We start from the raw sequence: 15,202 nt of genomic DNA, 5'->3' as shown, positions 1-15,202 counted from the left end.
GATATGACACCATACTGTTCTTTTTGTTGCATTAGCTAACCATATTTTGAATCCTATTGCAAAACATAGATTTACATCAAGTCCAGTGTTGTAACAGTATGCTTTAGTAAGAACTACATATTGAATTGAAAGGCTTCTGTATTGCCCATCACTTATGTGTCGGCATACTAAATGTGTCGGCACGTTAAATGTGTCTGTGGCATAACTACGTGACACAATTTTCTGTTTGGCTCATGTATTAAATTAATCAGACTGATTTGCTCAAATGTGCATTTGGAAAGGTACTAATCATGGATATAGATCCTGCCCAAAGCCAACCCACATGGCAACAGCAGGCACATAAATTAACAAATTATGTAATTTAGTTTAGTTTTTCAAATTGGCTTGTCACCTTAATAACTTCTGACCCAACTAAATATGAAGCTCTATAAATAACATTTGTAAAGGAATACTAAAGAGAATATGAAAAATTTGGATAGAAGATGCTAAACTTATCCGTAAAACAACTACTGTTTTAAAAAAAAAAACTCTCAAAAGTTTCAATCACAGTTTCTGGTAATATTAAACAGGTGAGCCCTTACTTCTGTCAAGGTTCAGTGGCTGTTAATTTTACATTTCTGAAGCTTAATTCCCCGTTTATCTTATCCTGCTCTGCTCCACTTTCCAGTCCCCAATGTGCTTCCCTTCCTGGCTCAGAATGAGACCATGGGGGATGCACTGCTGTCTCCAGACTGGATGTGAGCACTGCTGTAGAAGATCAGCTAAAATTTAATAATGATATTGGTTTGATGCCAAAACATTTGGCATTCATTAAGATAAGCATGCCATGATTTACAGGTGCAACTCCATTGAACATAATTTATAATTTAATAGGGTTATGTAGATTAGAATTTAAAAAATTCAAGTTCAGGACATTGTGTTTGTATGCACTGTGTTCTGAAACATGGCTAAGTAATGATTTGCGCAGTTCTTACATAATTTGCATGTTATTGTGACTTAATTATCAGGCATAATTCTAAACCATTTATCATTTTCTTTTACAGGTGGTAACAGCATTTTTGCACCGGTCTTGCTGCCACCATCAAGTAGGTTGAGCACATGTACCTTCACTGCTTTCATCAGCAGTTGCTATGTTGAGTACTTGTTACTCCATTGGTTAATCTATTAAAAGCCAAACACATAGTAATTCAGTTTCCTCAGTGCTCTCGTGGATTTCTTTCTCACTAACATTGAAAGCATACTTAGCTGCCTCTGTTGCTTTCTTTTTCTCTTGCCCATCAAACAAAACCTCTTCTCAGCCTTCCCTGTTCTTGCAGCTTTCTCTAGTTTCTCTCCCATGTTCCATCGTTTCTTCTTCTGAGCTCATTTTGTCCATCAGACTTGCTCCGTGGGCCCCATTCACTAAATTGATGACCACCTAATTTTCTTTTCCGGTTTCCCATGCTAGCTGCATTATAAGTAGTTCCTCCACTTCAGCTATTCAAAACTACCATCATTGCCCACCTCCCCAAAAAACCTAACCTTAGTCTTTCATTCCTTGCAAACTATTTCTCCTTTCTCCAACTTCCCTTTCCTCAAGGCCTTGATTGTGTTGGCCCCTCCCAAATCCATGCCCATCTTTTCCATAGTTCCATGTTCTCTCCATTTAGATTCTATTCCTGCCACAGCACCAAAATAACCTAAACAAGTTGCAAATGACATTCAGTGACTGTGACCATGTGAATTAACTTCTCTGCGGCTTTTGACACTGATCACGCAATTCTCTTCCAACTCCATTTCCTCCAACGCCCATCTTGGTGGGATTTCCCTCATTAGTTTCCACTTATGTATCTAATTGTTGTCAGTGCATCTCTAGCAACGGCCTCTCTTCCTACCCCTGCATCGTTAATGTTTGAATCTCCGCGGTTATATCCTTGGTCCTGTACTCTTCCTCATCCAGATGCAGCCCTTCAACATGATCTGCAAACATGGGACCAGCTTGCCTGTGTATGCTGACAATATCCACTCATCTCTCCATCATCGCTCCTGACCCCTTCTGCATCTGTATTGTCAGACTGTTGTTTGTACATAGTTGTTAACGAGGCATAGTTTTCTCCGGTGAAATATTGGGAAGACCAAAGCCATTAACTTCAGCACCTGTCAGACTCTGTACCCTCATTATTCCACCCCTCGTTCCTGGCCCTTGTTTCAAAATGAACCAGACTGTCGGCACCTATTTGAGTCCAAGTTGAGATTTATTTTACCCCATGTGCTCCTCATCACAAAAACTGGAATATTGCCCATCTTCACCCATGCCCATGGAACACCTGCCACTGAAACCTTTACCCAATACTTTATCACCTCAGCCTCTTTGTCCTTGCAAGCTATTCCAATGCAATTCTGCTCAGTCTCCCATCCTCCACTATCTAAACCAGCTCATTCAAAACTCAGCTACCAATATCCTATCCAGCATCACAATTCACTCACCAATGTGCCTGTTATTGACGACCTGCGTTGGTGTATGGTCCCCTAACGTCGCTAATTTAAAATTCTCATCTTTGTGTTTAAATCCCTCTGTGACCTTGTTCCCACCACTGTAACCTTCGCTAGTCCAAGAAACCTCCTCAAACTTACCATTTCTCTGATGCTGGCCTTTGTGCACCCTCCATTCCCTTAGCTTCAGCGTTGAAGATGGTGCTTTCAGCCATCTAAACACCATCCCCTAGAATTCCTGCTTAAACACCTTCTCTTTAATCTTCCTCTACTCCTTGAAGACCCTCATTTAAAATTCAGCTCCTTCACCCATGCTAATATCTCCTCCTTTGGGTCAGCATCAACTTTCAGCACAGTTTTCTGTGAAATTGTTATCTGTTGGAGCATTTCCCTAAATTAAAGGGTGCAATATAAATGCAAGTTATTATTGGGGTTTTTGGGCTACTAAAGTATAAACATGATGTAAATGATTAGATTTTAGTTTCTCCTTTCACTGTCTGTTTCCAGAACCTCACTCAATTTCAAGTTATCACCGATCAAGTGAAGACTCATCTACTCCGCCACCTCTTCCTCAGCGAAGGAAGCCTGGTCTAGACTTGGTAAATTCTAAGGTAAAGGAAGTGCCTCATAGTACATTGTGAAATAATACTGCAATAACATTTTCTTTCTTCGTTAAGTCTCCTCTACACAGAATAGGAATAAGCCAAGCTTGATTGATAAAAGTTAGATAAACGTGAGGTCATCCAACACTCTGCTGCCTGTGTCCTTATTCACAGTTCAGACGTCACCCCTGTGCTTGCTGACCTACATTAGTTCCTGGAAAGAAACACCTCGATTTTAGGATTCTTATCTTTGTTTTCATATCCCTGTGTGGCCTGGGCCCTCCCTACCTTTGTAATCTCCTCCAGCCCTACAACCATCTGAGATATCTACGATCATCTAGGCCAGACCAGGTAAGGATGTTCAGTTTCCCTTCCTAAAGGACATTAGTGAACCAGATGGGTTTTTACAAAAATCAATGATAATTACATGGTCACCATTACTGGGACTAGCTTTTTTTTTAAATTCCAGATTTATTAATTAATTGAATTTAAATTCCACCACCTGCCATGATGAGATTTGAATCCATGTCCCAGAGCATTAGCTGGGCCTCTGGATTACTAGTCCAGTGACATTACCACTAGGCCACCACCTCTGTCCCAATGTTACCCTGTTAAATGTCCCGACTGACCCCACCACTCTCCCTTGCTGCTACTGGACTATCAAGCTACGCAAGGCTTCTCCTGCTCTCCTCCTCTGTGCCATTGAGTTAATCAAATCCGAAGAATGAACAACCTCATCTGCTGCACGTCAACTTTAAGCAGTCATGAAACAGGAGGTGCAAGTGTCCTGCAGCACTAACTTAAAATTAAGTCGTACCTTCAAGATCAAGAAGGTATGATTTAATGAGCATTCATGGGATGCAAATGCATGGAGAAGCCAGATGCCCAGCTAATGCTCTGGGAGCATGGATTCAAATCTCACCATGGCAGATGGTGGAATTTAAATTCAATTAATAAATCTGGAATTTAAAAAAAAAGCTAGTCCCAGTAATGGTGACCATGAAATTATCATTGATTTTTGTAAAAACCCATCTGGTTCACTAGGAAATTTAGGAAAGGAAATTGAATGAGCTTACCTGGTCTGGCCTAGATGTGACTCCGGACCCACAGCACTGTGGTTGACTCCTAACTTCCCTCTAAAATGGCCGAGCTACTCAGCCACTCAGTTCTGCCAAATTGCTACAAAGTCAAAAAGGAATGAAATCGAACAGGCCACCAACGTTGCGCTAGGCACCAGAGATAACAGTGGCAAACCCAGTTGTGTGGACCCTGCAAATTCCTCGTTACTAACATCTAGGGACTTGTGCTGAAATTGGGAGAGCTGTCTCACAGACTAGTTAGGCAGCAGCCTGACAACAGCTATATTTAGCTTGCAGACATTATCCCAGACACCCCAACACCATCCCTGACTATGTCCTGTCCCACCAAGCAGGGCAGATCCACCAGAGGTGGTGGAACAGTGGTATATAGTTGGGAGGGAGTTGACCTGGGACTCCTCAACATTGACTCCGGACCCCATGAAGTCTCATGGCATCAGGTCAAACATTGGTATGGAAACCTCCTGATTCCCACCCACCAACTGATGACTCAGTACACTGATGGAGGAAATACTGAGAGTGGCAAGAGCCCAGGATGGGTGGGGGACTTCAACGACCATCACCAAAAGCAGCTTATTTGTACCACTACTGACCAAGCTGGCCGAGTCCTGAAGGATGTGGCTGTTAGACTGGGTCTGCAGCAGGTGGTATGGGAACCAACAAGAGGGAAAAACCTACTTGACCTCGACCTCATCCCCAGTCTACCTGTTGCAGATATATCTGTCCATGACACTATTGGTACGAGTGACCACCACACAATCCTTGTAGAGATGAAGTCCCATCTTCATATTGAGGGTACTTTCTATTGTGTTTTGTGGCACTCCCACCGTTCTAAATGGGGTAGATTTAGAACAGATCTAGCAGCTCAAAACTGGGCATCCATGAGGCACTATGAGACATCAGTAGCAGAATTGTATTCAACCACAATTAATAATTTCATGGCCTGGCATATCCTTTACTCCACCATCTCAATCAAGCCGGGGATCAATCCTGGTTCAACGAAGAGTGGAGGGGGGCATGTCAGGAGCAGCACCAGGCATACCTAAAAATTAAAAACAAAAACAGAATTACCTGGAAAAACTCAGCAGGTCTGGCAGCATCGGTGGAGAAGAAATCAGTTAACGTTTCGAGCCTTCACGGCCCTTCGGCAGAACTGAAGCATAGTTAGGAGAGGGGTGAAATATAAGCTGGTTTAAGGTGGGAGGGGGGGGTGGCGGGGGCGGGGGGGAAGAGAGAAGTTGAGGGTGTGGTGATTGTGGAGATAAGCAAGCCGTGATAGGAGCAGATAATCAAAAGATGTCACAGACAAAAGGATCAAAGAGGTGTTGAAGGTGGTGATATTTGTCTAAGAAAAGTGCTAATTAAGAATGGAAGACAGGACACTCAAAGTACAGCTCTAGTGGGGGTGGGGTGGAAAAGACTAACAAGGTTTTATTTTTAAGTGTGAATCGGGTGAAGCTACAACACACCACAACTATTTGCATGCCAAACAGCGGAAGTAGTGTGCAATAGATAGAGCCAAGTAATCCCACAACCAACGGATCAGATAAAGCTCTGCAGTCCTGTCACACCCATTTGTGGTTGATGGTAAACAAGTAAACAACTAACCAGAGGAAGAGCTTCCATAAATATCCCCATCCTCAATGATGGGGGAGCCCAGCACATCAGTCCAAAAGATAAGGCTGAAGCATTTGCAACCATCTTCAGCCAGAAGTGACGGGTTGAAGATCCATCTTGGCCTCTTCCTGAGGTCCTCAGCATTACAGATGCCAGTCTTCGGCCAAGTTGATTCACAGCACATGATATCAAGAAACAGCTGAAGACACTGCATACTGCAAAGATTATGGTCCCTGACAACATCCCGGCAGTAGCACTGAAGACTTGCACTCCAGAACTAGCCGCGCCCCTAGCCAGATTGTTCCAGTACAGCTACAAAACTGGCATCCACCCGACAATGTGGAAAATAACCCAGTTTAGTCCTGTCCACAAAAAGCAGGACAATCAAACCTGTCCAATTACTGCCCCATCAGTTTACTCTCTCTCATCAGCAAAGTGATTCAAGATGTCGTCAGAAGTGCTATCAAGTGACACTTACACAGCAATAACCTGTTCATTGATGCTCAGTTTGGGTTCCGCCAGTGACACTCAGCTCTTGACTTCATGACAGCCTTGGAGCAAACACGGACAAAAGAGCTGAACTCCAGAGGTGAGGTGAGAGTGACTGCTCTTGGCATAAGGCAGCTTGACCCAGTGTGGCATCAAGAAGCCCTAGAAAATCTGAAGTCAATGGGATTTGGGGAAAACTCTCCACTTGTTGAAGTCATACCTAGCACAAAAGAAGGTGGTTGTTAAAGGACCATCATTTTAGCCAGGACATTTCTGCAGGAGTTCCCCAGGGTAGTGTCCTAGGCCCGACCATCTTCAGGTGCATCATCAATTACCTTCCCTCCATCATAAGATTAGAAGTGGATGTTCGCTGATGATTGCACAATGTTCAGCACCATTCTGGACTCCTCGGGTACTGAAGCAGTCCATGTCCATAGACAACAAAACCTGGATAACATTCAGGATTGATGGGTGAATTGAAGTTAGGATGTGGGCAAGTGTTTTGGATGAGCTCTAGTTTATGGAGGGTGGAAAGTGGGACACCAGCCTGGAGAGTATTGGAATTCTCAAGTTTAAAGGTAAAAAGACATAAATGCTGTTTTCAGGAGCAGATAGCTGAAGCAAGTTTGGAGATGGGTAATGTTATGGAGGTGAAAGTATAGCCTTCCCTGCCCCAGCACACTGAATTCAAAAACCTTATCCTCATTTATAAATTCTTCCGTGGATTTTCCCCTCCTTCACTCTGCAGTCTCCTCTGGCTCCATGTGCCAATGCACTCTTTCAACGTGGAACTATTTTGCATCTTATCTTTCTCTCCCACATTCTGAATGCTTTTCTCAAAATCGTCTACTTTGCTATCTTTTCACTTTTCATCAAAAGCCTTCTTACAGCTTAGCTCTGACTGTGACTTTGGTCATTGCCTCATAACATTTCTGTTGTATCATTATTTGTTTTCATCATCTTAAGTTGCTTTGGAATATGTTAACAGTGCTATATAATTGCAAGCTGTCATTGTGTACAGAACCAAACCAGTGTCAGACTGGCGAGTTGTTGGTTTAGTAAGGGATGCAAAACTAGTACCAGGCAATGACCATCTCCAACAAGAGAATCTAACCATCTTCCCTTGACGTTCAATGATATTGCCATCGTTGAATCGCCCAACATCAGCATCCTGGGGGTTTCAGTGACCAGAAACTTAACTGGACCAGTCACATAAATAGTGTGGCTACAAGAGCAGGTCAGAGACTGGGAATTCTGCACTGAGTGACTCATCTCATGACTCCCCAAGACCTGTCCACAATCTTTAAAGCACAAGTCAGGAATATTCTCCACTTTCCTGGATGAATGTTGCTCTAACAACACTTGAGAAGCTTGACACCATCCAGGACAAAGCAGCCCGCTTGATTAGCACCCTATCCACCACCTTAACATTCACTTTCTCCACCATGGTCAGATAGTAGCAGCGCAGTGTGTATGACTTACACGATGCACTGCAGCAACTTGACAGGGTTCCTTCAAGAGCATTTTCCAAACCTGCGAGCTCTACCAAGTCACACAAGTTCCCCTCCAAGCTGCACACCATCCTGACTTGGAACTATATCGCTGTTTCTTCACTTGTCGCTTGATCAACACCTGGAACTGCCTGGCAGCACTCTGGGTGTACCTACACCACATGGACTACAGTGGTTCAAGAAGGCAACTCACCACAACTTTCTCAAAGGCATTTAGGAGGGGCAAAAAAATGCTGGCCTTGTCAGCACGGCTCAAATCCCATAAAGAATAAAAATAAACAAGGGATTGAACCCAACACCTTCCCAGTTTATATGGCTCAGTTCCATATTGGACAATGTGCTGACTATCTAAGAGAAGTCCAGATAGTTTTCCTGTAGATTTTTGCTGATGGTTTTCCTGTTGTTTTTCACTTTGATCCTAATCAAAAACATATCTGAAAAAAGGTGCATGCTTACAATAATTAGTGAAAGAATACTGACATTGAGTTATTACTGCTTGTTTTTCATAAACTGACTACAGTCTCCTACATACTAGTGCAGGTTGGATAGCTTTACTCATTCAAAAATTCCAAATTAGTGTTATAATTTCTTCTCTAAAATTTGCAGCAGCCAACTAGTACAACTTGACTAAAGAAACAACAGTTTGTAAAAAACGCCATATTTCATAAAGTTTCAGTCCTTGGGTGATCTGCATCAAATATTTAATGTATCGGTAAAACACCTGTGAAACTCATTCCAACAAATGAATAGTCACACAAGTTGTTGTGTAATATGATTTGTGTAGGAAGCAAACCTGCACATGTCAAACTGGATATTTGCTTGAAGTGGATGTCCTGCATGAATACTGAATAAAATGAGATTTGGTTCACCATTGTTACCCTTGCAGATACTGATGTTGTTTGTTGTTGAATTCTTAATTTGTTACTGTTGTCATTTCGAGCTTAATTAATTATAAGAAATTTTGACTATAATTTCATCTCTTTATTTACAGACAGCTTCAAATATGCCAGATAGCCCTCCTGCTATTCCACCCCGGCTACCTAGGATTCCTGGATTATATGTTTCCTCAGATGGGCTACTACACAGTCCGCCTCCACCTCCTCCAAGGGATCCACTGCCTGATACACCTCCACCTATACCAATAAGGCCTCCTGAGATCTTCATGAATGATCCTTTTCATCTTCAGCCAGCACCAAAGAGCCGCCTTCATCGGGATCAAGATTGGTACAGAGAATCCAGCACAAACCTCAGTTCCCCCAGTACTCCTCCTCCAACACCTTCTCCCAGGATTATACGGCGTTGTTCAAACCACATTAACCCTATTTACTCTTCTGCTCCACCTATACCTCCCAGACAGAACTCCAGTCCACAACTGCCAAAACTTCCACCAAAGACTTACAAACGGGAAATATCACATCCTTCTTTGCACAGAGGTGGACTGCCATTGCTGGAAAATGCAGAAATTCCTCACTGACACTAAATTTTAAAGCACTGTGGGAAATCAGGCATCTGTATTAAGGCACTGGGGCAAGAAAATGTATTGCTGTTTTTAACCTTTTTTGATGTCTTGTTAGTAACTGTGCACTCAAGAAAATTGTGCAGTTGAGAAATTGGTATTGGAGTAAAACCGAATCTTCATGTTTCTTTCATTCAGATTACAGAACAGTTCATTGCTGTGATCTCCTCTCAGGTGATCAGCAGCATTTTCTTTCCTCAGACTTGCAGTGCCAACATAATTACCTTGAAGTGTAACACAAGTTTGCATTTGCACTGTACAAATGAATTAAATTATTTGAACTAATCATTGCACTGAGCCAACGAGATAAATCCTTGAGACATATTTGAGCTCTAGTGGCCTTGTTAAATGATGGAATTTTGCAGACATCAGGAAGGTTATTATAATGTTGATCCTGTGTGACTATTCATTTGTTGGAATGAGCTTTACAGGTGTTTTACCGATACGTTAAATATTTGATGCAGATCGCCTAAGGACTGAAACTTAATGAAATATGACGCTTTTTACAAATTGTGTTTCTTTATTCAAGTTGTATTGGTTGGCTGCTGAAAATTTTAGAGAAGAAATTATAACACTAATCTGGAATTTTTGAATGGGTAAAGCTGTCTAACCTGCACTAGTATGTAGGAGGCTAATCAGTTTGTGAAAAACAAGCATTGATAACTAAAGGTCAGAATTTCTTTCACATTGTTGTAAGCATGCATATTTTTTCAGATGTGCCTTTTGATTTCATTTGTAAATAAGATTATCTTCAAATTAACAAGTCACCTAAGCGCTCAAAAACGAGAAGAAATGAAATGACATGAATGTACAGTTTTGTTTTTACTGTATACATACGAATAATGACAGTTGTTTTGTATAAACTGAACTGAATAACATGAACTGTCTGCTACCTGTATGTCAAGTCAGAATCTTAACTGCTGTGGATCAAGAACAAACAGAAAAATCCTTCTGATGCAAATCTCAGTGCTAAACTGGCTCTGCTGTAGCATTTTGTTAAATCTTCTATAGACTTCTTTCAGTATTGTATTTCAACCAACATAAACTTCAAAGCTTTACTAAAAAAATTAAATATAGCTATGACCTAAAATTGCCTACTTGCCATTATAACTGGTGGTGTATGAAAAGGTGAAGGAATTTGTTGTTTACCAGTAGTGTTGTAGCTGCTTTTCTGAAGTGACAGTTATGATGGTCTTTTCACTTAATGTTATGTGGCCTTTCGAATGTACTTTGTATCTGTGTCCTTCATAAGATCAATAAATTACCCAGTCTTAATTTTTACTTAAACTTTCAAAATTGCCTGTGTCACTTTTAACAATACAATTGTTTGAATGCATATGCTTTTCTTAATTTGTAAATGTTTTAAAATATTTGTGTCTGAAATTGCATTTTTGTATTTATCTGGGTGATGCAGTGGCTGCCTCTGGTTATTTATTTCAATGAGGACAAGGTTCCAGCAAAAGCTGTATTCTACAGAAGTTAAGCACTGCTGCAGGTATTACCTTGCTGTTTTATAAATTGAGTTCGTTTACAAAAGATGAAGCTGGAAGCCTTAAAAAGCTCTTTGAATAAGTCTGCAGCCAACCAGAATTATTGTTGTTTACATCGCTATTTGGTCCTTGCCTTTAAGTATGCACACCATTTAAAAACGAATGATTGATTGTGCATTCAAGCACCTCCAGACTCGAGATAATACCTAAAAAATGCCTATTAAAATTAGGCATTGTAAAAGGTGATTTCTGACACAAAAATGGAGAGATTTTTCTTTTAGGATCAGAACTAAAGATGGGAACTACTTGGTAACGAAGGGAAAGGCATATCTAGAATACAGGATTAAAAGGTAATGTGGCTACAAAAATAATTTCTAAAAACATTAAAATTGTGTAATTGCAAACTTAAGTAAACTGACATCTGCTATAGATGTAGGCTTTCATCTTTACACAAAAAGAGTCAAAACTGTTTGAGGGTTTTCATGGTGAGAGAAGTATCATTGAATGCAACAATTTTACACTTACACCAGGAAAACTTCTCTGAAAAGAGCAGTTGATACTTTAAATGAGTTCCTTAGAAGAACTGGTAGGCCTTGACATTTTGGGCAGCATACTCTACCCATCGGAGGAATGACTGGAACAGTTGAAAAAGGTGGAGGATAGGCATATGAGCAGGATCTTACTTCTGATTATTAAGGCTACTGCATTCGTAATAGGTCAGTACATGTTAACATTCTTGCTGATGAACAGTCAACTGCAGAATGGATGGTAACGTGTTTCTTGAGTAAGTGTAACCAGATGTCACTGATAAGAATCCTGCCATTTTGAGGAATAATGTGGTGTTGATACCTCTCACTGGCCTCCCTGATGCATTTTGTATGCCAGTGCATGATGGATGAGATAAGTCTAGAGTTGAACAATTGAATGTGGTGGTTATTAAGTTGAGCATGTTTAATGATAGCTGACTTCTCCCATTCAGTGGCCTGAATTTTGCGTTTGTCGGGTGCACTTGATTGGCTGGCCTGGAAGTGACTGTGATTTCCATGTCTGGCCACAATTGGATCCCGAACGTGATTTCACGCTGGCTGGCCAATTAACTGGCAGCAAGCGTGGAATGCGCGCTGAGGGGCTCAGTGCTGCCAGATGGGGGACTGGTTGTGAAGAGGGTGGGCGCCGTGAGAAGCGAGGGTGCGGGTGGGCATTTCCAACAAGCTCCCTGAAGGCTGATAACTGCTGCGGAGCTGCCTCGGGGAGTTGCAGTATTTTCCAATTAAATTTGCACAAAAAATGCCGCAAACTCTGTCATGCAAATTCAAGCAACTGACAGCAGAACTCATAACACCTCAATCATCGAGCATCTCCTTTATTTTATTTCATCCTGGCCATTTTATCCTGCCCTGGATCGAGTATGAAGCAAAAATGTAAAGGGCACCTGGCCAATTGGCCCGTCTGCCAATGGTAAAAGCGCACGGGCCATGTAAGATCTCTAATAATTGCCTCCTTAATGGGCTTAATTGACCGCTTAATTGTTGGTGGCATGCTTCCAACTGCCATGCACACCTGCCAACAGTAATATTGCGCGCGAATGCGAACATATTGGACGCACACCTGATGTCGTCTCTTGCTATTTCACAAGATTTCGGGTTGGGGGTGTGCCCACATGTTCAATGTAAAACTCCGGTCACTCTGTTGGAAACAAGTTGAATATTCCTTGAGTCTATCATGCGATAGTGAACTTGACTACATTGGAGAAACAGGCCTCAGCCTAAACACTAGGCTCAAGGTACACCAGCAGCCAATAAGGCAGGATAGCATTATTATAAATGCAAGTTGTTGTATTATAGATTCTTTAACATAGTAAAGCATTGCAAAATGCTTCACTGGTTTATTATCAAATATATCACTGAACCATGCAGGAAATATCAGGGTAGATGACCAAATGCTTGGTCAAAGAGATAGGATTTAATGAGAATTTAAGGAAGGAAAGTGAGATTGAGAGGTTTAAGGATTGATTTCCACAACTGAAGACATAGCTGTTCGTGGTAGAGTGATGAAAATCAGGGATGTGCAAGGGGCCAAAATTGGATAAGTACAGCAATGTTGGAGGTTGTAGGGCTGAGACGATTAGAGATAGAGGTGAGGCCATGAAGGGATTTGAAAACAAGGGGAAGAATTTTAAAATGGAGGCATTTTTGGACCTGTAGCTGATGTAGGTCAGTAAACACATGGGCGGTGTTAATGGGACTTTTGTGAGAGTTAACATACAGGCAGAGGTGTATTGGATGAGGTCATGTTAATGGAGGGTGCAAAGTGGGAGTCTAGCCAGGAGAGTGTTAGAATAGTCGAGTCCAAAAGTCACAAAACTGTGGATGAAGGTTCAGTAGCAGAAGAGCTGAGGCAGGGGATAGACCAGGTGATGTTTCAGAAGTGGAAGAAGGCAATAGGGGTGAGAATGGCCAAAGGCAGAAAGGTCTGAAAATTAGTGGCTGAAGACAAAAAGGTCTGTTTTTTGTTTGACAAGGAATCAGTATTTATAGCATTTTTTGATGATCTATAGTGAAAAGCAAATTTTTCTAGGCCTTTTCAAATGGGTGGAATTATTAGACCAAGTGGGGAGCAATATTAGTTTTCCCTTAGTCTTGATGGTAATAGAAGGTAAACAATGGACCAATGCATTTATATTAAATCACCAAGGTGACCTCAGCATTTCAGCATTCAATGTCGTTATAGTGCATGTAATACAGGATGACGGCCGCAATAACAACAGAACGTGATCTTGCTGGATTATGTACATGCAAAGCGAAGCAAAGGATTATAGCAGTGCTTCGCATACTAATTTTCAATGTCACCCCATTTTGACTCAACATCACTTTCTCAAGGGCAGTTAAGGATGGGCAACAAAGGCTGGTTTTGCCAGTGATGCCCACATCCCAAGAAAGAATATGTATTAAAAAAACTCTTAATTTAATTTGACTGCAGACGCCAACAAAAACAAAATGGCAATAAAAGCAGCACAATAACATGTGGTATGTTATTAAAGTTCACATTATAGATTAACATATAATAATGCATCATATGAATGTGAAAATCTGTGTATTTAAAGTACTTTGTAAATATGTTACTTTACTCATAGGTTTCAGCCAAGCTTTCCATATTCCATGGTGACAGAAGACCCTCTTTCCTCTCCCACCACCCACACACATTGTAATCAACTCCTCTTTCCCCGTCACCACACATACCCCACTTCCCAACCTACCTACCCACATACGCATACATGCCCTCCCTCCCATCCCAAATCTCAGGCCCTGGATCCCAGTCTTAGGCCTCAGCCCTGCTCCCACATGCTTGGCCCCACTCCCACTCCCTTTGCTTTCCAAGCCCTTCTGCTGCTTTCCTGGCCCTCTGACTCTGTTATCCTCTGTGCACCCCCCACCCTCCCCCACCACCTGGGCTTCAATCCCCCTGCTCCCTGTCAAGCTGCAGCTGTGCTCCACCCTCCCCTCACCCTATTCTGCCCCTGACCTGCATTTGTTCACACAGTTCCTCTAGCCACTGCTCCACCTCCTCCCCACTCTCAGTGGGCGGCTGCAGCGCTACTTTGATCTGCACTGCCAGGAAAGGGGGAGCCGCTGCCCTGAGGGGTGGTAACTCAGGCCCCTGGGGCTCAGACCTGGACAGGTCTAGAAGGGCAACCTATTCCATCACTGAGCAAGGGGAATTGAATACAAAAGTAGGGAGGTTATGCTTCAGTTGTACAGGGCATTGGTGAGACCACATCTGGAATAGTGTGTCCAGTATTGGTCTCCTTATTTAAGGAAAGGTGCAAATGCGTTAGAAGCAGTTCAGAGAAGGTTTACTAGACCAATACCAGGAATGGGCGGGTTGTCTTATGAAGAAAGGTTGGGCAGGTTAGGCTTGTTTCCACTGGAGTTTAGAAGAGTAAAAGGTGACTTGATCGAAACCTTTAAGACCCTGAGTGGTCTTGACAGAGTGGATCTGGAGAGGATGTTTCCTCTTGTGGGAGAATCTAGACTAGGGGTCATGGTTTAAAAATAAGGGGTCACTCATTTAAGACAGATGAGAATTTTTTTTTTCTCTCAGAGGGTTGAGAGTCTTTGGAACTCCTCCTCAAAAGGCAGAGGAAACAGGGTCCTTGAATATTTTTAAAGCAGAGCTAGACAGACTCTTGATTAAGAAGGGGGTGAAAGGTTATCTGGGTATGCAGGAGGTTACAATCAGATCAGCCAGGATCTTATTGAATGGCAGAGTTCCTAGTTCATATGTTCGTATAGGCCAGAGGTGGTGCAAAGTGGCAACTTTTGTCAAAGGCGGAATATGATTGAGTCTGTGGCCTGCTGGGATCTCCTTCCTTCCTGGGGCTGGGGCTGGAGCTGAAACCTGTAGCTGA

The 15,202-nt window shown here is 42.1% G+C and overlaps 2 protein-coding genes across 3 annotated transcripts in view; one reads left to right on the top strand and one right to left on the bottom strand.

Moving 5' to 3' along the window:
• Window positions 1-10,591, top strand: part of sos2 (son of sevenless homolog 2 (Drosophila)) — a 106,882-nt gene extending 96,291 nt beyond the window's left edge. For both annotated transcript variants that reach the window (XM_078562538.1, XM_078562539.1), the window contains 3 exons: window positions 1,044-1,085; window positions 2,980-3,083; window positions 8,780-10,591. In XM_078562538.1, the coding sequence (XP_078418664.1) occupies window positions 1,044-1,085; window positions 2,980-3,083; window positions 8,780-9,262 (629 nt within the window). In that variant the 3' untranslated portion in view covers window positions 9,263-10,591. The remainder of the gene's footprint in view (window positions 1-1,043; window positions 1,086-2,979; window positions 3,084-8,779) is intronic.
• Window positions 1-15,202, bottom strand: part of dmac2l (distal membrane arm assembly component 2 like) — a 391,974-nt gene that overhangs the window by 172,981 nt on the left and 203,791 nt on the right. The window lies entirely within an intron of this gene.

This window comes from Cetorhinus maximus, chromosome 18 (genome assembly GCF_964194155.1).
Source record: "Cetorhinus maximus chromosome 18, sCetMax3.hap1.1, whole genome shotgun sequence".
NCBI lineage: Eukaryota > Metazoa > Chordata > Chondrichthyes > Lamniformes > Cetorhinidae > Cetorhinus > Cetorhinus maximus.
The sequence above is the reverse complement of the archived record's forward strand: the minus strand, read 5'-3'. Positions and strand labels throughout refer to the sequence as shown.